Consider the following 27413-nt stretch of genomic DNA (forward strand, 5'->3'; position numbering starts at 1 on the left):
TTTCCTTGGTTTATTTATAAACACAATGACACATCACTTCAAAATACCAACAATGATCAAAAAAAGCCAACCCCCTCCAAATATTTGTGCATCTGAATACTATAATATGATGAGATAGCCCAAGTTTTGAACCCAGTATATTCTACTGGTACAGAGTCTGAAGAAGACGTTGCTAGAAGGTTGAAATGTAACGTTTAGTTTATGATTTTAAAATAAAATAAATTCTGCCTTGGTCAGCATATTGGATTTTTGATTTGAGACACTTTTGTGAAAAAAAGCCGAAAAAAGACCAACCAAAAAGCAGCAGAAAAAACGTTTTTTTTTTTTTCAGACCACTTCCAACTTTACTGTTGAGACAATGCTTTCATTTGCTTTTGTGGTAGATGAATCAGCTCTAAAGCCATACTGAGCATATGGGAATAACTTATTGTTTGAGAAATATTTATCTAGTTGAATATGAATAGTGTTCTATAATTTTTGATAGTATAGGCACAAGTGATATTGGCTGGTAATTACTTGGATTGGACTTATGTCCTTTCTTATATTTTGGAACAACTGAGACTATGAGACATGTAGGAAAACACCCAGTGTCAAACATCCAATTAATAAGAGTACTAAGTGGGTACTGTATAATATCAATAATTATTTTCATAAGATAGGTTTAACTTCATACCATCTGAATCTAGGCAGATTACTACTATTGTCATGTGATATTGGTACATCATTTACATCACCATGGATACAATCTCTTGCAGCATTGATCTTTGTGGGACAAAGACTTGACAAAGAAGTAATGAAATTCATCAGGGTTAAATGAGATATTTTCATTTGTTTTGTACTTCACTTTGCCTATTTCAGTTTTAATAATATCCCAAGGTGCCTTACATTTATTATTGGAATCATTAATGAAGTGGTCATTTGTGGCAAGTTTGGCCTATTTTATTTTTGACTTATAAATGCTCTTAATTTCCAGATATCCAGCCTTATCCACCTTAATATTTCTATATCCATAGTAACACTTCTTAAGCTGTGTTTTTAATTGAGTTACTTGAGGAGTATACCATTCAATTATGTGCTTTTGTTTACGTTTTGCTTTACCTGGTTTATCTTTTTTCAAGGACTCTGGGGCAGCAGTCATTGTATATTTTGGAAATAGTGTTGATAAAATTGTCGAATACTTTGTCCATATTTGCAAGAAGAACTAATTAAGTAAAAAACCAATCAATTTCTTTTAGTTTGTTTCTCAGTGTATTCAATCTGTCATCATTAATTAACCTAGCATATTTGATCTGGGTATGTGTATTGTTCACAGGTATATCAGTATTCACTTTCAACCATAGGCCTTTATGATCTGATAAGTAAAATGTATTAAATATTACAATTTCATAACAAGATTTATCTAAATTTGTTAAAATATTGTCTAAACATGAGTCTAGTCTTGTTGGTTTTTTATCATTTGCACAATAGTAATAAAGTGATCTTAATATATTCAGAAGGTATAATTGCTTAGGACTGGCATGTCGGATGTCAATATTTTGTGTTTACTAAATTCTTTGTCAAGGTGTGAGATAATGTCTTGTAAATGCTCAATACAAAGATCTATGCTGCTTTCGGGTGATCGATAGATGGATATGACAATTATTCTTAAATATGGTAATAGTACCGCAACAACTTCGAAACACCATTGTACGCAAATACACATCCAAAACTGACAGATATCTAAAACTGAAAAACTAATATCTAAATTTTCATTGATATATAATGACACCCCTCCATGATTCATGTTTGATCTGCAGTAACCAGTCATAAGCCTAAAACCTGGTGGTACATACATTTGTAAGTCTTCATTCCGCAGCCAATATTCATTAATACTTAAGATACTGTTTTATTTCCCAAATATTATTTCTAACTCATCTAACTTATTTCTAATATATCTTATGTTTAGATGAAGTAACATAATACAGTTACTATCACATTGTGGTATAGATAACCTGACTTGTGTAAGTAAGTCTGTTTGCACATTTTTACGTGTTAATCTTACATCATAGCTTTGACCTTGTTTGTTTTTTATGACATTACTTAAATCTTTCTGAACATTAGAGGGTGGATATACATTAACAGCAGTCTTTCATTATTTCATTAACTCAAATTCTTTGTGTAGATGGAAATGATGATTGAGTCAGTTTCTGTATTGACTCAGACATTATGAGTTTCCCTGATCTGACACACTTGGAGCTATAGACTGGCACAATTTCCTTTTACATTATAATGTAAGCCATGCATGGTGACAATTAGTATTCTAGGGTTAAGCAGTTTACCAATGGAATAGAAAAGTTACTCTGCAAGAAATATGCCACTTTTTTTTCACTATAAAGAAATCATTATGCCTCTTCACTAAATTCAATTATATATGTAGCTGATTATGTGGAATGAATGTATGGGTAATGATGAGATTAACATCAAACGTTCAGGAAGTGGGAGCACCAGATTAAATAATAAAGGTACTGTTTTTTCTCTCTGCAATCTCTTTTTTTCCCCAAATTAGCAGTTTAATCAATAATGTTTACTGTTGTGCTGTCACATACTTGAGTGGAAACTTCTGCGATTATAAAGCAAATGTGTTTTCTTTGCATCCAAAACGGAACTTAAAATTGATAAGCTTCACACCCCAGCAATTATTACTCTATGTAACATTCTTATTGGTACACACGGATTTTCAAAGAAAATGCTTAATATCTGAAAGGAAATACACTCTTTTGAAATTCATTCTTTACAGTGCAATAACAAATATCATTAGGAACATGAAATCTTACCCAAATTCTGTATAACCAATGACAATAATAAATTAAATGAAACTGAAAGAGAAACATGTCATTTTTTGTACAACTTTTCTAATCCTTTGGCTTTAATTATTGCTTGACACCTGTTCTTCATAGAATTAACCAGTTTCCGACATGTTTCAGAGCTTATTTTATTTCACTCGGTTTGCACAACAGTTTTCAACTCTTGTTTGGACTTGACGGCTGCTTTATGGACTCGCCTCTTCAAAATTGCCCATAAATGCTCAATGGGATTTAAGTCTGGACTCTGAGCTGGTGATTGTAGTAGTTTGGGCACATTCCATATTAGCCAATTCATGTTAACTCGCACCTTATGCTTACTGTCATTGTGTTGTTGGAATCTGTAAGTAGGCAGCATGTCCATTTTTTGGGCACTCTGCTTTACATTGTTCTTCAATATGTCCAAATAGACATATGCACCCATGATACCATCAATAAACTGGATGGTACCAACACCTTTGGACGACATACAGCCCCAAATCATTAAGGACCCACCACCATGTTTAACTGTTGCAACTGTGTTAATGTGATCATTGTCTTTATTTGATTTTCTCCAGACCCTATTTATCCCATCTGACCCGTAAATATTAATCTTGGACTCGTCTGACCATGTGACACTATCCCAAAATTCCTGGTCCTTGTGGATGTGCTCTTTCGCAAATGAAAGTCTATTCCTACGATTCACCTTATTTACATACAGCCTCTATCCTGGTATTCTGTCACGTTATTCATGCTTCCACAAGGCACGTCGGACAGTTTGATTGGACATCATTTTGCCAGTAACATTTTCTACTAACGGTCGTAACTGAGGAACACTTAGTCGGGGGTTTTCTCGCACTCTTTATAAAATAAAGCGTTCATCACGTTTATTCAACAGTCTCTCTTGGTTTTTTCGGCACATTCTGTGTTGAACCTTCCTCTCTAAATTTGTTTAATATGTATTGAACTGTGGAGTGTGATTTATTAACTGTTTGTCCAATTTTTCTTAACGAATAACCTCTAAGGGCCAAATTTATAATAACATCCTTCAGATTGGAACTAAGTTCCTTCACCTTGTCCATTTCAAACACGTTAATAGACAGAGGATAGGCCTACAACAATACCTATGCCAGCAATCTGCTTGATGGGGAGCGCGCCTGCATGTTCAAACTTGTTACGAAGTTGCAAACTGCACGAAATCGCCCGAATAGTGGTGGAGCTGTATTCAAGGAAGATTGAAACTCTTGCCTGTATGAATAACAATGTTGCATGAAACAGCATGTTTTTCTCTTTTCACACAAATTATATGCTCTGTTTATACACTTTGAACATACATTTTTATTGACATTTGTTGGTGAAACCTTCATCAACATTAATTTCCAGGTACATATGAAAATGATTATATTTACTAGTATATATGATATTTTTCCTCGGAAATTCTATGTGTACGAATGTTACATATTGTACCTTAATCAAATAAAGGTCCTTTTACAAATTTCTAATTCCACTGCATTTGTATTAATCTTGAATGAAACATGACTAGAAATCTAGTATAAGAATATATTTGCCTCGAGTTGATGAATTATATGAAATTGAACTTACTTGTCTCTCTTCTGTATATCAAAAGTTACGCACAGAGCATTTTGGTAAGAACTTTCCAAACACGCCATTAAAAATTTCTATGAACTACTGTACTTCACTTAACTTCACCATCACCTCGTTAAGTAAATGTGCATTTTACTCCTAGGTGTGTCAGTTAGGTTCAGGTTATAAGGAAATAGTGCAAGTTTAGTTTACGTCATTCACTTTCATTGGTCAATTCGTCAAATGGTTTCAAACAAAATAATAGAGTAATGTACGACAGACAGATCGACGGTATCGAGATTGCGCAATTTTTCCGATCACGAACGTTCTCTTGCCATTAAATATATTTGCTTTCAGAGTTAACTGTTGACGAAATAACCACAGTAATTTTATTTTTCCTCGTATAGTTTTCTAATATTTTTTATTCAGAAAGGATTTGTGAAATGAAATGATAGTTGAAGAATTGTAAATGTGTAACATACATCTAATAAACCTGAAATGCCGTCATGTTCCTGAATGTTCTGAACTCAAATTTTCCTCCGACCAGCGTTGCCAACCTCTCAGCTGCGAAAAGTGCTGATTGAACAGTGAAATTATGCCAAAACGATACTCAATGGTACTAGAACATTTATTATTATTATTAATAATAAAGAACAAATAGAAAATGCCACTCTCACTGTACACGAAATCTAGACTTGTTTACACTGGTTCAAAATTGTTTCGTTTCCAGGCAAGTGGTACTTTGTACAGGGATGCGCACCAAATCAGAAAGAAGCACAGATACTTAAACTCATGCGAAAAATACATATGGTCCTCCTCCACCCTCTTCTACGATTTTACGACAGGAAGATGTGGTAGAGATGAAACGCATTGGTGGGTGGTGGGATCCCTGGACCGATTTACTCTCTTTTGTTGGTAACATGTTCACTCCTGAAATAGAGATGGGATTGTGGAGGTACTTTTATTTTTACTTCTTCAGAAAACTTTCCTTTGAGTTAAACTTCTACCGCTCAGAGCGTTTGCTGATTATGCTAGATTTGGTTGTTATGCCAAACACAGGGTACTAGGTGCCAAAGACGGTTAAATTATGCTAGTTTAGCACCATTACGCTAGGGTTGGCATCGCTGCCTCCGGCCGAGACGACGACGAAAAAGACTATGCAGTATTAAAAATTCTAATCACACGAGGAATAAGCAGAAATACCTACTGTGGGTGGTTTAATATCACCTGATTGATATTTAAATTATAGTACATTTATACATGTGCTAATATTCGCGTTTTATATGCAAGTAAACTTTCCTTGTAATTACTGGAAAACGATCGCGAGAGAAAAACAGGGCACACAGGGTGGTGTCTACTTCGTGGAATTCTAGTTTTCCCGTTTCAATATATGATCTGTGCTACTTGTTCTGCGCCTATCCGACGTCCGTACCGAACATGATGTTTTGATGGCCAACATCTTGTTGGAGTCGTATCTCAAGAAGCATGTTTTTTAACTGTATTTTGTTGACATAACTGATTTCCGTTTCAAAATGTCTTTCAAGAACGATTTTAACTTATTTGTAGGATCTGATAACGGTATCTTAAAAGGTAAGTGTGGTTGTTCAGCGCGTAACACATTCTACAATGGATCCACGTGCTTGAAAATGCCCCGTATATCACGCTAGTTAAAATATTGTCGTAGTATATGATATAGTATATGTGTGTTATTAAATCTGTAATGCACATTGTTGTCATATTTTTTTTCGTAATTTATTTTGTTCAATCATCGGCAAATGTAGTCGGAGGCAAATTGTCCATCGCTATTTTCATCCTGTTGTATTCTACATCGTACATTGTTTTCATTAATATAATTCTGTAGATTCGAGGCGGATACCGTCCTCTCTACTTCCTGACGTTTTTATTTCAAACCATTATCATCAAATTGTGGAAAACTGATGAAAATGGTGATGGAGAATTTGCATACTTGTGCAAAGTTATGTTATAATTATGTAATAGTAGAAGGACAACGTTGGTTTAGACTCTACATTAGAGTGACCAGACGCCCTGATTTTCGCAGGACAGTCCTTTTTTTTTGGGGGGGTCATGTCTTCCAGTCTGCGATGCTACTCCAAAAGAACCAAATGTGTCGTAAGTTCCTGTAGCATTGTCTAACATCTGGAAGCTGTTTTGTGTGATGTGGGAATGTATGATAGCGGAGATTCATGTTCTTTGTTGAAAATTAATTCCAACTGAGAATAGCCATTGGCGCGTACACCTTCGTACATCATCACGTGTCGTGATTGTGTTTTGTTCATGTTCATTGGGTATACAGTGTTTCGAACTGTGTGTTTGCAACGAAAGTTAGAAACATGACGTGTCGTGGATGCGGGGTGAAATTCGTACCGGGTGTGGAAGATCCAGTGGATTTTTTTGGTAATTATGCGAATATCGCCCGAACACCTCTAACTTATTTATTTCGTTAATTTTAGCATTGGTACTTACCTATTCTGCATTGCGGAAGATTCTTTAAGGTGAAGTTATGCCTTTCTCCATAAAATAGTGTCAACTTTTCATATTGAGAGTCATTATTTGTCTTCCTTGTTCCGCTTGGGTAACCGATAATGTGGCGTGCACTCGTCATAGATCATCGCGCGTCGTGCTTGTTTTGTCGATTAGATTTGGAGTGGGTATGCAGTGTTTCAACCGTCTTAACCAAAAAATACCTACTTTTGTGTTCATTATGTCATCACAAACCATTGACGGATAGCCCCAAAAAGCCATTCACGATAGCCCCATGAACCATTGACGGATAGCTCCAAAAAACATTCACGATAGCCCCAAAAACCATTCACGATAGCCCCACAGACCATTTCCGGCAAGGTTAGGTTAGGTAAGCATAGTTATAAAAAAAAATCATAACAAAAAGGCACGTTTGGAAACACTGGCGAGACCGCGTACCTTTCGACGCTTGCGCCATCTGCAGGTACATAATGGAAACAACGGCATAATGTTGTCGCTTTACAGATAATGTGAGTTCTTTACGTAAAAAGTGATTATTTCTTGTTCTGCAGCATTCTATGGTGAAGTTTTCAGTTTCCGCGAAAGAAAATACCTGGAAGAACTTTGACAATGCTACAGAAACTGATTTCAGTAAGTAGTTTCTCCTTTAAATTTGAAGAAATCCGTTTGGGCGATATCGCATATTTACCGATTTTTTAATTTAATTGAACACTGGATCGTAAGGAAAGGAATGTCGAAAATGTGGCAGTGAATGTAAGCTACTCGTTAGAAGAAATGGGCTGTGGGTATATGCCTAATATGACGTGTCGTGGATGCATGGTGAAATTCAGGTAAGTTTTCCGTATCCTGGAAACTGAGTTCTTCAAATTTAGAAGTTTGGGGGCAGGTGACTCTGGCCACTTTCTAACATGCCTTTAACAGGGACTCTATAGAGAAAGCCAGGTAGCTGGAGTGGAACAGAGGCGGGGCCGCAGTAGGCAAGGTTAGGTTATGCAAGCATAGTAAAAATTTGCCCGACAAACCAGTTCCGGCAAGGTTAGGTTAGGCTAGGCAAGCATAGTAAAAATTTTGTTCGTAAAAAAATGTAAAAAGTTAAAAAAAAAAAAAAAGTATTTTTTCGGTTACGAAGGTTGAAACACTTCATAGCGGATGAAAATTGACATCGCACGATGCGCGATGAGGCACAAATGTTTACGTGCCATATTGTGTTCTCCGCAAGCGAAAACTAAAAGAAAGAAGTACTCGTAATGTGAAAAATTGTAATTACTTTCCGGAAAAAACATGAATACATCTTAAACAATGTTCCGCGAATCAGACACATAAGTACGAATGTTAAAAATGACTGAACTAAGAAGTTACAGGTGTTCGGAGAATAGTAAATTTTTACCGAAATATCGCCGATGCACAAGTGCCATTGCTTTCGCTACATGAACCGGATGCTGCATATGTTTGACGACGTAACCCCTTGTCAATGTTTCCAACCCCTCCTTTTTTTAACTATGCTTGCCTAACCAAACCTAACCTTATCGGAAATGGTTTGTGGGGCTATCCGTCAGCTACCCGTGCATAATGTGCAATTTGCACACGGGACGAACACGATAGTAGGTATTTTTCAACCTGTGGCTGCCATATTGTGTGTTACAGAAGCGGAAAAAGGAATAAAAAACTACTCTGTGAAAAATTGTGTTTTTGTGTAAAAAGCATTATGGCACCTACTATGTTCCACAATACACAATTCGTAAGTATGAACCATGCGAAACACAAAATATCCGATTTTAATGTGTGTCCGATATACCAGACCGTTACCCAAAACTAGACATATAGGAATGTTAATTTATAAAATTAAAAGGAGGAACAAAAGAGAGAGAAATGAGAAGGGAAAACCTCGGTGGCAGAGTAATTGAATGTCAGGGGGTCCTTGGGTCAAATCCCAGCCGGGGTATGGATTTTTTTTTGCGAATGTCCATTCATGAATTGAATCATATCATCACTCATCCTCATTGTCGCAATTAGCTAAAAGTGACAGAAAAGAGACATTAGACAATGATTAAATGAAATTAAGAAGAAAACAGGGAACGACTTGAGATGACCGGACCCCTCTCAGATTTTCTTCATATTTGGCATACTCACTAATTGAGGCCTCCTAATCATGAATCTGAAGTTAAAATTAGAAAGTTAGAAATTGCAAAATAAGCTAAAATAAGGCGTTAGTTTACGGAATGGAAACTGTCGTTTTTCGCGAATTTTTTTGTTTCACAACCAAATATATATATTCCTGATACTACCACGACACCAAATTTTAACTATGTTTGCCTAACCTAACCACGTGCCAATGGTTCGTGGGGCTAGCGTCAATGGTTCGCAATTATTTCCAATTTCTAGATCCTGATACTACCACGACACCAAATGTTAACTATGTTTGCCTAACCGAAACTAACCTAACCACGTGCCAATGGTTTGTGGGGCTAGCGCCAATGGTTCGTGAGGCTAGCATCAATGGTTCGCAAATTTTAGCTTCAGATTCGTGATTAGGAGGCCTCAATTAGTGAGTATATCAAATATGAAGAAAATCGGAGAGGGGTCCGGTCATCTCAAGTCATACCGAAAACAGATTAAATTATGTAATATGTCAGGACACATGTAAGTAGCATGACTTTTCCTTTGCCAAAGAGGAGGAGGTGCACTTAATGTGCTCTTTTAGTTATAGCTGCAACCCCCTCCCTTCACCGTATGCATCCATGTATGTCCTGCTTTTCATTTCAGAAATTCTGGTCACCCTATTCTACATCCTTCTACCAATCATTGCTACGAAATTCCGAACATGAAACTAAATGGGTGTACCAGATCACCCAATTTCCAGTTGCGTAAGTTCAATGTTGGGTACTTTAGTATTATACGGACTACCTGTTTTCTGGGTGCTCCCCTCTGCTATGCACCACACCATGAAGACGTATAGCAGGTGTAGGGGTTAGCTTTCTTGATCATGGCCGAAGGTGGGGGGCGTGATGTGATCAGCACCATGCCCTATACCCCCCAGAGTTTCCTCCAGGTACCCACTTTATACGACGCTGGGTGGGTGCCGAGCTACTTGAACAGGTGGAAAAAAATCCAGTTTCTCCCCCACCGGGGATCGAACCGGGTCTCTCACATGGTAGTCAGACGTCGTTAGTTGCAGGATTTTTTAATTTTATTTTTTAAATATAAGCTGTGAAATGTGTTGTAGCTTGATGGATAAATCATGCTACTACACATATTTAAGAATCTGATCTTATATTTCCAAAATGTTTTTTGAAAGTTGTTTTCTCTTTCATTTGCAGGAATAAATCTGAGAAGTACAGGGCCTATAATTAAGAACATTCATAATTTGAAAGTCTTAGAACCAGTGAAACATGGCATTACCGCTATGTCATGGGATGCTACCACAAATGAAAGAGACATTCTTATGGGATTGAAGAATCAAACTGTGAAAGTCTACGACACAGACTTCAAGGCATTTATCACAAGTATACAGGAAGAATTTGGAGAAGGTGCAATAACAGGCATTCTGAAATACGATGAGTATGTACATCTTTACATAAGAAGGAAACTGTCTTGTATTTCATATGTACAACTTATACAGGGTGTCATTTTAATGGCGCCCACGGACCACAGATTCGTATAGAGGACATCAAAACAAACAACTTTTCTCAGTAACATTTTTCTCGTTGGTGCGTCGATTCGAAGCTACAGCCAATCAAAAAAGACTGTTTTGCCGCCTGGATGCTGGCAACCCAACACAACAGTTGATCGTATCTGTGACGTCATTTCCTGCGGCGAAACAGCACACGGCAGGGTTGCAAGTAACACGCAAATTTTGTGAAAAATGACAAACTACCAACCACATTATTAGCTGTAAAACGAAGCGAGAAACGCGTCCAGAAAACCGAACATCATAGCCTACCACCCAGAAGATCAGCAGTCATCTCCGGGGAAGGGTGAAGTGAACCAACGATATAAGAATGATAAAAATACGTATTCGAAATGAAGTGTCAACCTACACGTCAAATATCAACAACAATACATTTTATTGGACTTACAGCTCACATGTGGCTGTTTACGCCCAGTTACATGTCAAATATTTGCAAATCTCGTTGCAAGGTTGATATCTACAGGTTTGTGTCCAGATGCCTTGTGGTACTTTTGTGCTGATAAGGGAAGTATCCGAGGCTAAAACACGTACAGTGGGATTCATAAGTATTACCAAGCAAATTGTCCATCGCCCCGTTTACTCCTTTTCTTTTATGCAATGAGAGCTTCAAGAACTGACACAAAACACCAAACAATATGGTTACAAGCTCTGAACCAGTATACGTAAAAATATAAGTTCTTAAAAATACGTGGGATGAGGATAAAAACGTACAAAAATAGTCATGGACAATTTGCTGAGCAATACTTTTGGATCCCACTTTACAGCCACAGTAACAATCTAATGATGCATCAGTAGCGAATATACTGTCCTTTTCACCGTTGCAAACTATTACATGTGTATCCGGTGCATAGATAAACACAGTCGTCGGAGAGCTTGTATTGCTACTACTTATATCCCTGTATTTTCAACCATTTTTGCCACTTTCCTCATAATGCTCTGAATATACATTATATTAACCTATGTGTTGCTTACCTTTGGAATTTTGAGTTCTTTCATTTCTATTTTGTCATCTGTTCAGTGTGTCACAGACAACTAGTATCAGAAGGACAAAGTGGATAAGACTAAATTGTAGATAACAACTTAGTAACTAAATTTGCAAATATTTTGACATGTAAGCTGAGACAAAATTCGATATGACCACTTCCACTTGAATTATATTTTCTTTCTACCATTTTTCGTATCGTTTGTTTACTTCCGTTAAGGTTACAGAACGTGTTTTCTCGTTTTGTTTTACGGTACATAATATGGCTGATTGTTGCTATGTCATTTTTAACATAATATGTGTGTTCCTAGCAACCCTGGAACGCATCGCTTCACGACGGGATATGACGTCACCAATGCAATCTAATGTTGTGTGTGGTTGCCAGCATTCAGGTGGCAAAACGGGCTTTTTTGAACGACTGTACCGTCGAAACGAGGCACCAACGAGAAAAATGTTACTGAGAAAAGTTGTTTGTTTTGATGTCCTCTACACGTTTCCGTGGGCGCCATTTAAATGACACCCTGTATATTAATTGTAAAATTAAAACCTGCTACTATAAAACTTAAGAAAATCTACTACTGTAGAACTAAAAGAATACAGGGTCAACATGGGTTCAAACCCATAACTTTAGCATACCATGTCACTAATCTACCAACTAAACAACAGCACGGTGTTCCAGAGACCTGGGATTGAGTCCTGTGTTAAGCTTGAATTTGTTGCTGGGGCATTCCAGCTTAATTATTAATTTTACACTTCACACATACAGTGTAAGATTCTAGAAATGAGTTTGGATTAAAAATATTCATAATGAAATGGTTTCATACAGTTATGAAGTACTTTGTGGTGTCTGCTAACAAAAAAATATGTTCCATCTGTGACACTTTAAGAATGTAGCAAAGTTTGACTTTTTCTGTGATGTAGGCTACAGATGCTAATAATTTTTGTTGTTGAATTATGCAAATTATATACATTGAACCTTAATGAAATTACGAAATCAATAATGATTTTCAGATTAATTCATTTTGTTATTTAAATGGATTAGGATCACTTTTCGTGGAATGCCCCAGCTGGATTCCTAGTTGGGTTACTACATTTACCATGTGTGTCAAAAAATTATGTAATACCTACTATTAGTGTGGATTAGGGAATGGCTGATGTGAAATTTTGACCAATACCAACAAAGTACCGATATTGATAACCAATATCTTACCCATCTGATATAAAATTTCAAATGGTTCCTTCACCTCATTAAGAAATGTTACCAGATGAACGAATCTGCATGCATAGACATTTACTTGAAACAAAATACAGAATGTAGATCATCGGTAAAAGTATCAGTAATTTTACCAATGCATGGATAAGCCTATATCGGCCGATACCGATAAGAGGACAGATTAATCTGTCCCTCCCTGGTTTGTATCTTTTACTTCATGATTGTGATTTACTTAATTATGAAGGTTGTGGCAACATTGACAATAAGAAAAACTTTGATCAGATAGTAGAAGAAAATGAACTGTTAATTGGTTATATTAAAAGTGACCCTTTTTTTTTCTTGTTATGGTTAATACATATACTGGTATTTCCAATAATATATGAAAGTTTTAAACTTTGTTACCTTTCAATGGAAAAAAACTTGTCAATTTACTGTTGAAGCCATCAGAAATTTAATCTGCTGCTATTCACAAATCATATCATTAATTTTGAAAAAAGAAATTAATAATTTTAGTTCTAGATTAGGTTGTGTATTTTAACAGTGCACACAGAATTCTGTTACTTTTATTTGAAAGTTGATTGTTTACATCACATGCAAAGGCACCTTACTTCAGTTTCCTGAATTCCTCGATCAACATAGATTTTTCTTGAAAGAAAAAGCAAGACATTTGAGGTAAATACAGGTTAAATTTGGTTAAAAGGTAAAATAACTACATGAAAGTAAAATGATATTGGGAGCATTGGAATTGTTACCTGCATGTAGTTACTTAACTGATTATACCATAGACATTGTCTTGTCCTTTCCTTCACTGGGAAAGGATCTATGTACTTCCAAAAAAAAAAAAAAAAATGGAGAAAATGAAGCAGAGTGCATTATTCTATCTGCTGCTAATGAATTATTTTTTTAGTTTCCTGGTGACAGCAGTTGAATCAGGCGTAATCAAGTTTTGGAAGTATAAATGTTCCGAGCAGAAAGACATCTTGGAAAGAGACACCTTGGCACTTCTGAAAACTGGTGATCTGGTGTATAAAGGCAAGACGAAGAAGACTGGATGGCATGTATCAAAAGAAAGGACATTAGATTGCATGGTACAGTGCCCTACAAATCCACACATCATTGCTGCAGGAGGGCGGGAGAACGGACTTAAGCTGTTTAGTTTGGAGAAGAACTTGGAGTGTTGCTTTCAGTCAAAAAATGTAAGTGATGTTTTTTTTTGAAAGGGAATTACTTCATTCATACTTGTTTTATTTTTATCCTGTCACTGTGTGTGTATCTTTCTATGTCTTATTTGAGGAGTTTGTTTAACTTTTCTTCACTATTTGATTTTTCATGATGGTTGCGGTAAACGCTGTTTAAAATTACTTACGTGAAATTTAGAAAATTTTGCACTTCCGCATTGCACAATTTTATGGTTAAATCCTATTAATTTCGAAGTTCCACTGTCTTCATTCACAAAAGGGTATGGCGTTTGAATCGGAGATGGTACCGCGTGACTGCATTGTTTGTTCCCGGGCAGCGGTAGTTGTGATTTCTCCCATTCGGCGGCGCTGGCGCATGCATCATGGTTTGCGTCGTCTGCTTCCTGTTGTCAGGTGGTGTTGCCAGTTGGAGGTTGGGTGGAGGGGGGCTAGGCTGTGCTGCTTGGAAATGTGCCGTTCCTGTTCCCCACGTGGCTGGAGGGGGGTCGAGTATGCACACCACATCTTTTCTTTTTCAGGTCGGGGATCTTTCTAAGAACAGGGTGCCAAGTTGGGTGTTCATGTTCATTGTCCAGGTTTAGTGCTGGTTTCTGTTGGATGATAGCATGGGTTTCTTTGACAGTGTGTTCTATGATGGAGCCGGTTGGGTGAAGTATGGATATGGAGGAGATGGTGTGGTTAGTGGAGTGGAGGTGTTGGGAGAGGCCTGATTTTGGTGTCATTTTTGGCATCTTTTACGTGTTACGTGTAATTTGCTCTTGCTCTTGATCGGCATGAGCAACAACTTTATGACCTACAACTAAGAAAGCCATTTCTTGAACCTGAATTGTACTGTGCATTATATATGAGATATAATTGTTTGTTGGTTTTCTCCCATCAAAAACCAGGGTCTGCATATTATGCGTAAAAAACTGTATTTCAATACCACCTATTCTGAGTGCTGTAAGATCAAAGTCAATGTAAACATGTACATGTGATATTTTACAAATGTTATTTGTTGTTTGAATGGTGACTGTGTATGAATCTTGCAGATAGGAATGGAGTGCAGGTGATAAAAATCCAGGGTGGCTACTCACGGAGAATTTCTGGAATTATGCGTGAATTCTACTTGAATTTTTCTCCGTAGATGTGAAAAATTGCAACTTTTTAATCCAAATGCTATTCACATTTTATGCAAATAAAAATTATTTTCGTAAAATTTTCTTGCTTGCTTCGCTCACTATTCCTCCTTTTCTTAGTCTTAAGTTTATAACCATAGCTAGGGAGAAAATTGATTGATTGATTTTGCATAATTGACTAGGATAATAACAACAATATTGGTCCCGGTGTGTTCGAATCCCGGCTTGGGCATGATGTTTGTGACTGTCCACTCATCAATTTCATCATATCACTCATTCCCATCTTCACAAATTAGCCAAACGTGGCACAAAAAGCGAAGTAAAATAAATCAATAATAATAATGTTATAATAATATTATTATTATTAGTACGTTTATCCTGGCACTTTCTCCCCACCTGCTCAGACAAAAATTCGTGGTTGTGCCTCTGATTGTAAATAGAAACTCAGCACCTTAAATTAAATATTTTAATTATATTATGTACACCGTTTAAATAAATTATAATTTTTGGATGTTGGAATCTCATAGACCCTTTATAGTATTAAGATATTTGTGTGTGGATGTTGAGAGGTGGTAATACGTAGGGAGACAAATTTATGGTAAATAAAAACTGATTAGGGCGGTAAATAAAATGTTAGATCAGCGGTATATACCAGCGGTGGAAAAAAAATTGGCACACACTTTTTCATTATGAGAGGAAACAACATACAAAAGAGCTATAAATTGATAAACTACTTCATTTTTATGTACTGTAAACATACACAAGTACTTAGCTGTCCAACCAAAAAGAAAACATCAACACAAAATCACTTCATTTCTAAATTGCATATCTCAAGTGATTTATTCATTGTATTTATTTAAAGGATATCCTTGCTGTCCAACAAATAAAATAATCACTACTGCACATACACAAACACATGTTGAAAATCACATGACTATAAACAAAATTAATTCATGACTGAACACAAATGACACCATTGTTTCCCTTGATGTGCGGGATCAGACTAATCTTCTCGCTGATACAGCTAGCAAGTTCAATGAAAGTGGAAGTTGAGTAGACATTCAGGGGAAGAAAGGAATGCAGGTCAACAGGGAACGAAGTTTTTGAACTGAGATTATGTGCATGGGAAATCCCAAGTTGCATCGTCTTCCTGATGTGATCGAAGACAAAACATTCTTCAGCTGCAAGTGGTAGGAGACTTTAGGCAAACGTTTCATTACAAATCGACAGTTTGCGCGCACAACCTCGATTGCCGGTTTTTGCGTGTTTTCTACTTAATTTGATGATATTTTATGGTTATTTCGCGAAAAAGCGTTCATTTCGTGGAAAAGCACACATTTCGCATTACTTCGCGAATAAAACTCATGCATATTTCATCATTGAGGGTGTAGTTACGTGCAGAATGTTCAAAATTGCATCTCTTTTCACATTTCGCGATTTCGCGCATCGCGAAAATTCAATGTCCCTAGTAATATGTAAGGTTGAATAGAGAAAACATCTACTTGATGTTTTTGAAAATTCGCCTTGAATACCAGGAATTATACTTGAATTTTATCGTGGTCCTAGAGTAGTCACCCTGAAGTCGCACTACTCATCATAGCTCCTATATTAAGCACGTGGGATTAGAGCTGCATCCAATGTATTCATGGGCAAAATAGTTACCAATATAATGTATAAAATCAACTTTATGCAATTCACTAGGTACTTAATATAAAATAAGAAACTAAATTAACTTATCACAAAAACGATACATGGAAATTTTAAAATTTTGGTTGTGTATATATTTATGCTCAACAGCAGGTCATAGCAAAGCAGCTTCCTCTTATGCAAAAGCAGTGAAATATTTTGATGTGATGTGTTTCTGAAATGAAGCTTTACAGAACTGTTGGCTACCTGTGTTCAAAGACAAATATTCAAAAGTAACAATAGCAAAATCATGTATTCATTGCAACAATGAACTCTTTAACTTGTTGTCAGTAATGTCAAAGTGAACATGGGCTAGTGACATGCATAAGTCGGTCAGTGGGAAAATATAGCCTTCCAGGTGTTTATCCAGAATGTTCCATTGAGGGGGGGGGAGTGTGTAAATTTAGAACCAAAAACAACATAAATTGTCATTTGTAAACAATTTTAGGGAAGTCTTGAGAAATTTTGGAAGATGTTGGCAGTGTGTAACCTCCCCCTTCCTTTTCATGGTCCACCTTTATTTTAAAAGAGGGGGATACAGATGCAGGGGCACATAACATCATTGATTAATTTTTTAAACGTGTGTATGGTGAGGTTAATGCAGTATCCTTATGATCAAACTAAATTTTATAAAGCAGTGTTCGCTACATGTCAACAGAATTTCATTTAGTATTATCACAGGTATCAGAAGTGCTGCAATTCATGATATAAGTTACAGTTGTATATACCTATGTATATTTCATGTACTTTTTTCTTAATATTTTAATTCTAGGTTCCACCAGATTTTTTGCAGCTAAGAGTACCTATTTGGGTTAGTGGAATAACATTCTTAGACGAGACTCCAAAGGTTGCAACTTGTTCGAGATATGGACATGTGAGTATTTCAGTATCAGAATCAGATGTTTACAAACAGCAAACGTGTGAAGTAAAAATGGTCAACACCATTGTAAGACGGCCTCCCCAATGGTGCAATGGTTGTGTCATTGCCTTGTAATCAAGGGGTACCCGGTGGAGGCACATAGTGGTTCGGATCCCACTTTAAACTGTAGGTCCAGCCCCGATTAGCCTTACTCTGCATAAAGTGGACTTAAAACACCAAATCAATCAATCAACCATTGTAAGAATATTGTAATATTGATGCAACTGTTTTAGAAATTTGTCATGTCAAGAATTCTTGTATGCAAAAGTGCCATTGCGAGTTCTGTTCATGTGCGATTGTTCCTGTTCTTTTGCTGCCTGTATTTGTGATTCTGTTCTTTGGACTTACAGCCTCAAGTATCCTTATATTACAAAGGTCAAGATAGACGGGTTATGAAAGTTAAGTAAAACAAAGTAATAATCACAGAAGTGTTCCTGAATATAAATGAAAAAAGTCATGCAAAATATGTGTGTGTTAACATTGCCACTCAAACTTGTAATGGCATGGCAAGAAGGATCCTCATGCACATGGAAAATCTGGAAATCTCAGGGAATTGGAAAAAATTAGAATCTCTGGGAAAATCTTTTAATTGATCAACAAATCTCCCTGAAGTACATCCGAGGAACTAGCATACATTATTGTCTGCTGAAAATTTGGATTGTTGTAGGATTTCTCTTACAGTGTTTATTCTTATAAATAAAACAAGAGCATGATCTACATCATAAGTTTTGTGACATTCACTAGCTTAAAAATGCACCACGTATCTTTTCCAATTTCATGTCATTTTAATATCAAATTTGTTTTCTTATTGGTATCAGAAAACAAGAATAAAAAATATAAGGTCTAACTATGAGGAGAATAAGTTATTTGTACAATAAATCTGAAATAGGGATGCACTGTGTGTGTGTGTAGTACTTTAAGGGGAGGGGAATTGAATTCTGGAAAACTTGCGAAAATTATATTTAATGTGAGTATTCTGAAGAAGGTAGCATAGGTGTTCGTGTAAAATCAAATCCTTTTGCTTGGAAAATTATGAAGCAACACTGTGATTGTGTAGCTAATGCTTCCATTAAGTGTACAGCTGAAAATTAATGTTAATGAAACTGTGTCAGTGAGCATCATGCCATCTCACCATGCAGTGGCATTTTGGAAGGATCCCATGTTAAAGCTATTCATGAATTTTAGATGTTGATGGGAATTATAAATATTTATGTAATTTAAGGAAATATTTTGTGTTTGTTTGTGGGTTTAGATTTAGTTCAGTGAACAAATTATCAGCAAAGGTAACTATACTAATGATTTCAGGTGAGATTGTACGATCCAAGGAAACAACGCAGACCTGTTATGAGTATGGAGACACCTGACGAAGCCCCCACATGCATTGCAACTGCTCCACGACCAGAGTGAGTTGACACCTAAATGATTCATTAACTATTAAGACATTGAAAAGCTACATGCTGTAAACATATTTGGTACTAGTCTAAGAAATAACTCTGTACCCCATTCAGACATGGCAGTTTTCTTCACTAAGGTTGCAGTTCAGTCGAGGGCTAAGCATGCATCCTTTCTTTTGAAAACATATGTTTAAATATTCTAAGAACAGCTGAAACGGCTCCCAGAAAAATTTAGATGGAAACTACCTGAACTTTTTGCCAACAACTTACGGATGTTGCATCATTCACCTGCTCTAGCCCTCGATGACTTCTTTCTGTTTCCAAAGTTAAATAAAGTATTGAAAGGTACGTGCTCAATGGCATTGGTGACACCAGGAGTTATACTACAACAGCTTTTTGTTCATCAGTGAGCTCCTTGGTAACCATTTCTTGACTTGCTTTCCTCGTGTGAAGATAGTTCTCCCATGGTTGACCATCCTGATCTCTCATCATTGGTGACATTCTTCCTTCCCTCAGCAAAACATTGTATCCATTTGTACACAGCTACAACAAATCTGAAGCTAACAACTCTGGTTTCATTTATCTTCTTGCCTAGAGCAACAAGAAATGTAATGTATTATGTTGCTCTAATCCAAGCTCAGATATTGTCACGATGGCACACCAAAACCCACACACACCTGCTCAGAAAGAGGCTGCCACAGATCCAAAAGGAATATAAGAAAGAGAAACAGCTGTGAAACATTGCCAATGTTATTAAAGTGCATTGGGGTTTCATTGTGGTCCTTCTTTACAAGCACTCAGAGGCGAGTTTGCAAACTTGATCAGATCTAGACTATTGTGTCAGTGTATATATTAAGTAAGTCCTCCTCCGTGGCCGTGTGGTGTACTGTGGGATGGCATGGGTTCGAGTCCACCTGGGTTCAGTCTGAATTTTCAGCCTGTGTATAGGACCAGTGGCAACCCACCATCTTGAGGAAATTGGGGAGCTACAAGTGAGTAGCATAACCTGATCACGGATATCTCCTATAACCTATAATGGCTGGGGGTTCGACGTGCTCACCCCACGTCACCACATTACTGGTTGAAGATCTCTAGGTAGGATTGTGGGAAGGAGACTGGTAGTCAGGAGATAGGCCACGGGTTGTTTTAACTAAAAACTTAGGAAAGTCCCAACATGTACCCGTCTTGTCTTACTTTTCAGCTATTTCTTCAAGGATAGAAGAAAAGGTTAAAACTTGTTTTAATTAGGATGACAAAACAGGTATGTGTTGTGACGATATCTCTGTTTTTAATATGCTGATGACATGTTTTGTGAAAATACCACCTACTTCTCTACATTAACATTTGCAATCATTCAGAGTAGGGATGTGCCAAAGCCGATTACAGATGTATGAATAGGCCTATCGGGAGAAATTGACAAATCGGCTTTGGTATCAAAATATCTGCAAAAATCCGATATTTATATCGGTACAGATAATATTACTTTTACCTTTAATAAGTATTTTAATTTTGTAAGATTTATTGAAAATTAAGTTATGGATCTTCATCACTGTGGAGTTTTTGTGATAACATTATTGCAAACTCTCATTCAGAGGATCAACCTACCTCAAAATCAGAAATAGAACACTACATTACTGAACTGACTATTGCACATGACCAGGGTCCGCTGTTGTATTGGAAATTCAAAAATGAGTATCTAAACTTCAAGCTAGTGGTGAGAAAATACTTGGGCATATTTGCTGCATTTGAACAAGTGTTCAGTGTTGCTGGACAAATTTGCAATAGGAGAAGTAGGTTACTTCCAGAAGTGCTTCAAAAACTCATGTTTCTGAAGTTGAATCTGTCAGCATTAAATTAAAAAAATTAAGAACAAGAATTAATTTTGGATTTCAGAGAACTGCTTGTGAACTAAAGTTAAATCTCTGAGTATGTATATATTGTAGTATGCAATAGAAATGTACATAGCAAATTTATTTTTGTCATGCTGAAAATAACATTCCATTTCTGTTGAATAATCTTATGTATCGGAATCAGCGAGTACATCGGCATCGGTAAATTTTCAGCCATCACATCACTAATTCAAAGCAACTTTAAATTAGCACATTCAAGTGTTGATTGGAATTGGTAAGGGTATTGATTAGGGATGAACAATATCAGAAATTTGATATTGCGATATATCGTCACAGAAAATATGATACGATATTTCTTCCATATCATGATATTGCCAAATATCATGGCAGTGTATCGTCTAGTTGATATCGCCTGGATTTTATTTTCTTAATATCATGATATATCATCTGGACAATATATTGCCCAACACTAGTATTGGTACACAGTGGTGTATTAATCTCTTGAATTGTTTACCTGTTGAATATGGAGGAGCAAATTCTTGCCAATTTTTGTTAACAGAGCTTCCAATTTCGTTGCAGCCATATTGTTGTTGGCACGGGCAAAGGGAGAATAATGCTGATGGACCTTCGGAGGAAGGGCTCTGTTATTCATACGTACAAAGGAGCTGTTGGCGGAATTCGTGACATCAAGTGCCAGAACAGCGGCCCTTGCATCATCAGCGTAAGTCTTGATCGACATCTTCGTGTACATGACCTCAATACCAGAGCTCTAATATCACAAGTGAGTAGTTAGGTATTTGTATAAACAAGTATATACTTTTTTTCTTGTACAATATGATCATGTTTATTATGGTTAGTCAGTAAGGCAGTCCTGAACATAGAATTTTTTGTTAGGAAGCAAGGCATTTTTTAAAAATAACTACAGTTTTTCTGTTTAAGTTCATTTTATGCACATATAAATAGATAATGACTGGATCTACAGCTTAAAGCAGAGTAGGACCACTAAAATGTACCGCTACCAAGAATTGAACCCATATTTACCAGGGTGGACCCAGCCCAGTTTTCCCCATGCAGGTTTTTCAGAAAACTCACCTTGAAAAAAAACACTCAAAATGTGGGGTTTTTCATAAAATGTTGTAAATTGTTGCTTTAAATAATTGTGAGGTTCTAGAATTGTCAATTTTGAGAAAGCTTATAATACTCAAAAAAATTAATGTGGAACAAGTCACAGTGAGTTTATTCAGGATATTTTTCTCAAATCATGCTAGAAATGGACTTTTAACAGAAATGATATGAACTTACATCCAAGATACAAAAAAATCAAAAGTTCTGAAATATTTAGATAAAACATTGAACGAACAAAGCTTATAATTTTGAAATGAGGTAGCACTTTAGATATCAGTCACTTTCATATGTGCGCAAGCTACATAGTTTCAGCTGTGACGATCAACTTTTACAATAATTTTTTTCATGAATAAAACAATACAAAGAAGAATTGAGTACATGTTTTTGAAATGTCGTGAAAGTAGAAGAAAGTTAATTGTGGTATAATTAAACCAAACACTTTTCAAATTATTCTGTTCTGTTATCTTTCCAATGACTTCCACTGAGACAGGACCCCTTCCTCCCTCAAGATCAGTGCACTGATTGAACGTAATGGTTTGCTTGCCCATGTAGGATAAATGTTATTTGTGGTTAGGAGCTTTATGCCCAAGAAGTCTAGCACTCTCACAATCTACCACAATTTCTTTTTATCTTAAATATAGGGTGTGTGGGGTACTCAAGTAAATACAATGCATACGTATACGTTCATATTTTGACCATTTTTAACATTTTGAACCCCTTTTAGACGCTACAATTTCGAGCATTATGCATAAAACTTTCAGGAGTATTGTGACATTACTTGCACTGTAAATTCGCAATAAAATTATCAAAACATAATGCACGATTTAGGAGGAGCATGGGTGGGGTGGATGGGCAAAGAAACACAAGTCATCTATTTAGTGACCATGATAACATGTTTCTGCAGCTAGAAAGCTTGACAGACTGCAATGGTATTACATATGAGTGAAATTGAACAATGTGTTTGAAGATGGTGAATGAAAAACTGATTTTCCTCATGTTGCACGCATGCTCTCTTCCCCCCCCCCCCCAAAATCGACTACAATGCATTTTTGGAGTATAAGAAACTAAACTCAGTCATTGTATATAATTCGTCGGTAGTGGTGATAAAATCACAAAGATACATTTTGCCATAAATGTAAACCTTTTGAGTTGCAATTTTTAGTTGCAAGATAACTTAAAGGATTGGTTTCATATTGTATTCGAGCAAAAAATTTTCACCATGTTTAACCCTTAGTTCGCCGCCGTAACACATATGTTACAAAAAAAGTATGTCCCTTGTAGCCGCTGTAACACATATGTTACAAACAGCTTTAGATACAATTATCGAGGGTTTGCCACACTTATATTTGTATATTGAGGTTGAAACACTGACAGTTCATTCGGGAACATGTTTTGCAATCGTGTTTCGAAAATTCCAAATCCCCCCACCCCCTCCTTTCTCGGAATATGTCACGTGTTTGGGCTCACCCAAACACGTGTTCGCTCTTCAGTTGACAGACACAATAAATGCTTGGTATTTACGATGCTGTTTTCCTCCAAGCTTCCAACGCTGTGATTTAGTACTGATAAGGCACACATTCTTCTTTGTGTTTAGACCTGGTGATCGAGCTGAAGTAGTGGTGGGGGTGGGGGGCTAGGGCAAGGAGAGAGGGGATTGGATGAGGTTTGGCAGTGTCAGCTTTCTGTCGCCTCTATGTTAGAAATGCAATGAAGCTTGACGATAGCCAGAGGCCAAAAGCATGAGTCTAAAGCGTGCGTCTATCCAGAAGTATAGACAAAAGAAAGGATTGCAAAGGCTCCCTCCCTCCTCTGTTAGGACTAACAAAGGCCTCACCATAAACACTTCGTATCACATAACATCTCATCGATTTCCCTAACGCACAAACGTTTCCTTCCGGACACATTTCCACAAAGAGCCGAGTCAAAAGGGAGAAATAGATTCACAGTAGCTACACAAGATGCAAGTGCAAACGAAAAAAGCAAAAGTTCGGGTTTTCTCCCCAAAGTAGCTGGAGAAGAGGGGGCAAACTCCAAATTTTTATGATTTTTTCATTGAAATTCGGGGGATGCAGCCCCCGCCCGTAACCCCCCACGGTTGGGGCATCCAAATTTTACATGGTTGCATGCACTGATGTTCTGCCTGCAAAAAAAAAGTTATCCGAAGTAGATTGGTCCCATAGTGTCAGTTATAACAATTTTATGAATAATATGCAAATTGGCTAAAATTCGCTAGAGTTTTACGTTTTGCCTTATTATTCAAATTGTATTGCACCAACAAACATGAATCAAGTTTCATTCTGTTGCGGAAGGTCCATTCTTTGAAAAAAAAAAAAAAAAAAAAAAAAAAAAAAGCAAAAGTTCCGGTTTTCTCCCCAAAGTAGCTGGAGAAGAGGGGGCAAACTCCACATTTTTATTTTTTTTCATTGAAATTGGGGGGATGCAGCCCCCGCTCGTAACCCCCCCGCGGTTGGGGCATCCAAATTTTACATGGTTGCATGCACTGATGTTCTGCCTGCAAAACAAAAGTTATCCGAAGTAGATTGGTCCCATAGTGCCAGAGTTATTACGATTTTTCTCCATTATGTATACGAATTCAAATTTCCCGCTGAAAGCCTCGGCGACACTGGGCTTATTTTCGTCAGACCGTGCGGCGTACTAAGGGTTAAAGGTGGTGGACGACAGACTGATTTAACATGCCTTGCGAGAGCTTTAAGTTATGCAAATATTTGAGGTTAGATTTTCGTAGATTAAGAAAACCAAGTCTCAGCTATGTTAGGACATTACTTGAGCTTGAAGTTTTAAATAAAGAAACTTTAATATAGTGTGTGGTTTCGGAAGGATCACCAATTTTGAGCATGATATCTATAGTAATTTGAAAGTTTTTTAGCTGAAATTCATGTCGCAAATAGATACACCCAGGGAATGATTTTATTTTGCATTTCCACATCTGCTTTATGCAGGGACAAGACTGGAAAAATTCCAACCTTAGATTACCCACCCCAAGATTCGAGCCTTGGTCTTCTGCATGGCAGTCAGCCAGTCTGTGTACTTTTTTTTACGTAATAAAAGTAATACCACTAAGCAGTAGTATCCCCCTTTTTCTATCTATTTTCTCAATTTTCTGTATTTTCTCTGCATTATCATTGGGACAAACATTCCACGTCTGAATCAGGATTCGAACCCAGGATCCCTGGCATTGCAGCATTCTGTGATAACCCCTCTGCCACGGAGGTTGACTGAACCACCACAGCTATCAAGTATTAGTATAATATTGCAATGTGCAACCCTTGGAACTGATCATAGATATATTAACTGTTTATGTCATCCAGCAAGAGTAGAATCAAATTGTTGGTCAAATTTTTCAGAACATAGTGTATTTTAAATAATTGTGTATTTTAAATAATTTAATCATTTGTCCCGCACTGTGCCTGTGCAGTCATGCCTTGGGCTCCACCTATGGGTTGCATGCGGGATTGAGTCTCCTTAGGGAAACGTAAAACAATACAAATTGAATGTTCCAATATATTACTATCAGTATTTCATTTTTTAAATATATATATATATTTATAAACAACATGAAAAACCCATCTGGGTTGGGTTTTTAAAAAAAAACTGACAAAATGCCAACCTGATATTTACAGGGTGATAAACTAATAGTGTTTCCACTAGACTGTTTCATTGATATTTTCATACAGAAATGCCTTCATTGATATAAGATGTCTAGAGAAATCAATGTAGCATGTTGTCGGATTACAGTGTCAGTGAATAGTACCAACAACTAGGTTCAACTGACCTGGAAAGGCTGGAAGAATTAAGGACTATTGATTATGCTAATTATACTTGCAGCAAATATTATTTTACGTATATAACACACACTACCCATCGAAGTCGATGGGACCAAGGCTACTTCAAATTACGAAAAAACCTCTGACTGTATGAAATAACTTAGGGAAAATCTGAAGATGCAAATGAAAAATGAGACACACAGTATGCAAAGGTTAAAGGTAATCATATAAGCACCATGCCATGAAGACACATTTAGGGAATATACAGTATTCTTATGAATATTATACTTGCGTAGCTCAGTACAGTAGTAACAATGGTGTTAGGGGACAATAGTTGAACAATATTGAAATTAAAGTAAAGAAACATTCATTCAGAACAATATATTGTTTCTGTTCACAAACCCACAGCTGGGGATTTATCAGAGGAAAAGCTTGGATTTTTTCCCTTGAATTAACAAGTCACTACTGTGGTCAGCATGTGTGTTTCATGGTTGAAAACCCAAAACTGATACAAGAAGTGTTTATAAATACTTAAAAGTATGGTGTTTGTTGCAACTGGAGCACTTGTTTCCATATCTTTAATGAAAAAATATATACTAAAACTGTTAACGCAAGTTGAAATATTACAAAAAGGTCTGGAAATTTATCTGGTCTAAAATCGCTGATGTGATGTACTATTTTAAACCTTTTTCCTCCACCTGTCCTGGTTTGAATGTTCTGTAAGATTTATAGCTGTTATGTGTGCTTCTTGAGTGGATGACTTGATATATCACTACCGAGGTTAGAGTTAGGGAACGGAACATGGGTGGTCCTTTTATTCCCCCTTCATATATTGCATCCTTATCATTATGATTAGAAAATAGTGGCAGAAAAGCAATTTAAAATAAAAATGCTTTGGAAGGATTATGGTCACCTTCATAACCTCCCTTGATCCAGTCTCAAGTATTTGCATAAAAAATAAACTGTGAGTAATGCTTTGATTACAATATTTCTTTCCTTTTAAGGTGTTCCTCAAGTCAAAGCTGAATCGTGTGTTGGTGCGATCCGATTTTACCCTCCACGAAGATAATTTAGATACTGAAAAGAATAAATTGCAAGAGTCAGAAGACAAGAATTTTGCTTGTGAAAATGAAGAGGATGAATTGGAAAGTATTGAGTCAGAAGACAGTTTTTGTAACAATGAAGAGAAAGAGTTGGAAGATGTTCATTGTAGACTGAATGAAACTGATGTCATTGATTTGGTGTCAGACACAGATGATGTTGCAGAAATGGATGAAGATAAAAGTGTTGAAGAAAAAGATACAGTTGTAGAGGAAGTGGCGAATGTTGTACACATTGAAGAAAACTTTGTGAATCCTAAGAAAGAAAACCCCAAAGAACTTTCAAGGAAGGAGAAAAATCATGATTTTCTGGGACTGACCAGAAAACAAAAGAAACTGAGAAAGCGGCGGATGGTGAATAAACTTAAAAGTAAATTAAAAAAGGGATTGAAGGTTATGTAACGATAAGAATGTTTTCCCCAAAAATAAATACATATTTTGTTCATATA

The 27413-nt window shown here is 36.6% G+C and overlaps 2 protein-coding genes across 3 annotated transcripts in view; one reads left to right on the forward strand and one right to left on the reverse strand.

Moving 5' to 3' along the window:
* The window catches only part of LOC145978891 (spermatogenesis-associated protein 17-like), a 41096-nt gene extending 36464 nt beyond the window's left edge, over positions 1-4632 (reverse strand). For both annotated transcript variants that reach the window (XM_083111828.1, XM_083111827.1), the window contains exon 1: positions 4422-4632. In XM_083111828.1, coding sequence (XP_082967954.1) covers positions 4422-4489 — 68 coding nt within the window. In that variant the 5' untranslated portion in view covers positions 4490-4632. The remainder of the gene's footprint in view (positions 1-4421) is intronic.
* A 1180-nt stretch (positions 4633-5812) lies between these two features.
* Positions 5813-27413, forward strand: LOC145978957 (WD repeat-containing protein 74-like). Its single transcript, XM_083111976.1, has 7 exons — positions 5813-5993; positions 10223-10463; positions 13696-13984; positions 17564-17665; positions 19016-19113; positions 21534-21735; positions 26869-27413. Exons 1-7 carry the CDS (start codon positions 5936-5938, stop codon positions 27364-27366), a joined length of 1488 nt encoding a protein of 495 aa, XP_082968102.1. The 5' UTR covers positions 5813-5935; the 3' UTR covers positions 27367-27413.

The sequence above is a fragment of the Lepisma saccharinum genome, chromosome 25 (assembly GCF_977018435.1).
Source record: "Lepisma saccharinum chromosome 25, izLepSacc3.1, whole genome shotgun sequence".
In the NCBI taxonomy this organism is placed as follows: domain Eukaryota; kingdom Metazoa; phylum Arthropoda; class Insecta; order Zygentoma; family Lepismatidae; genus Lepisma; species Lepisma saccharinum.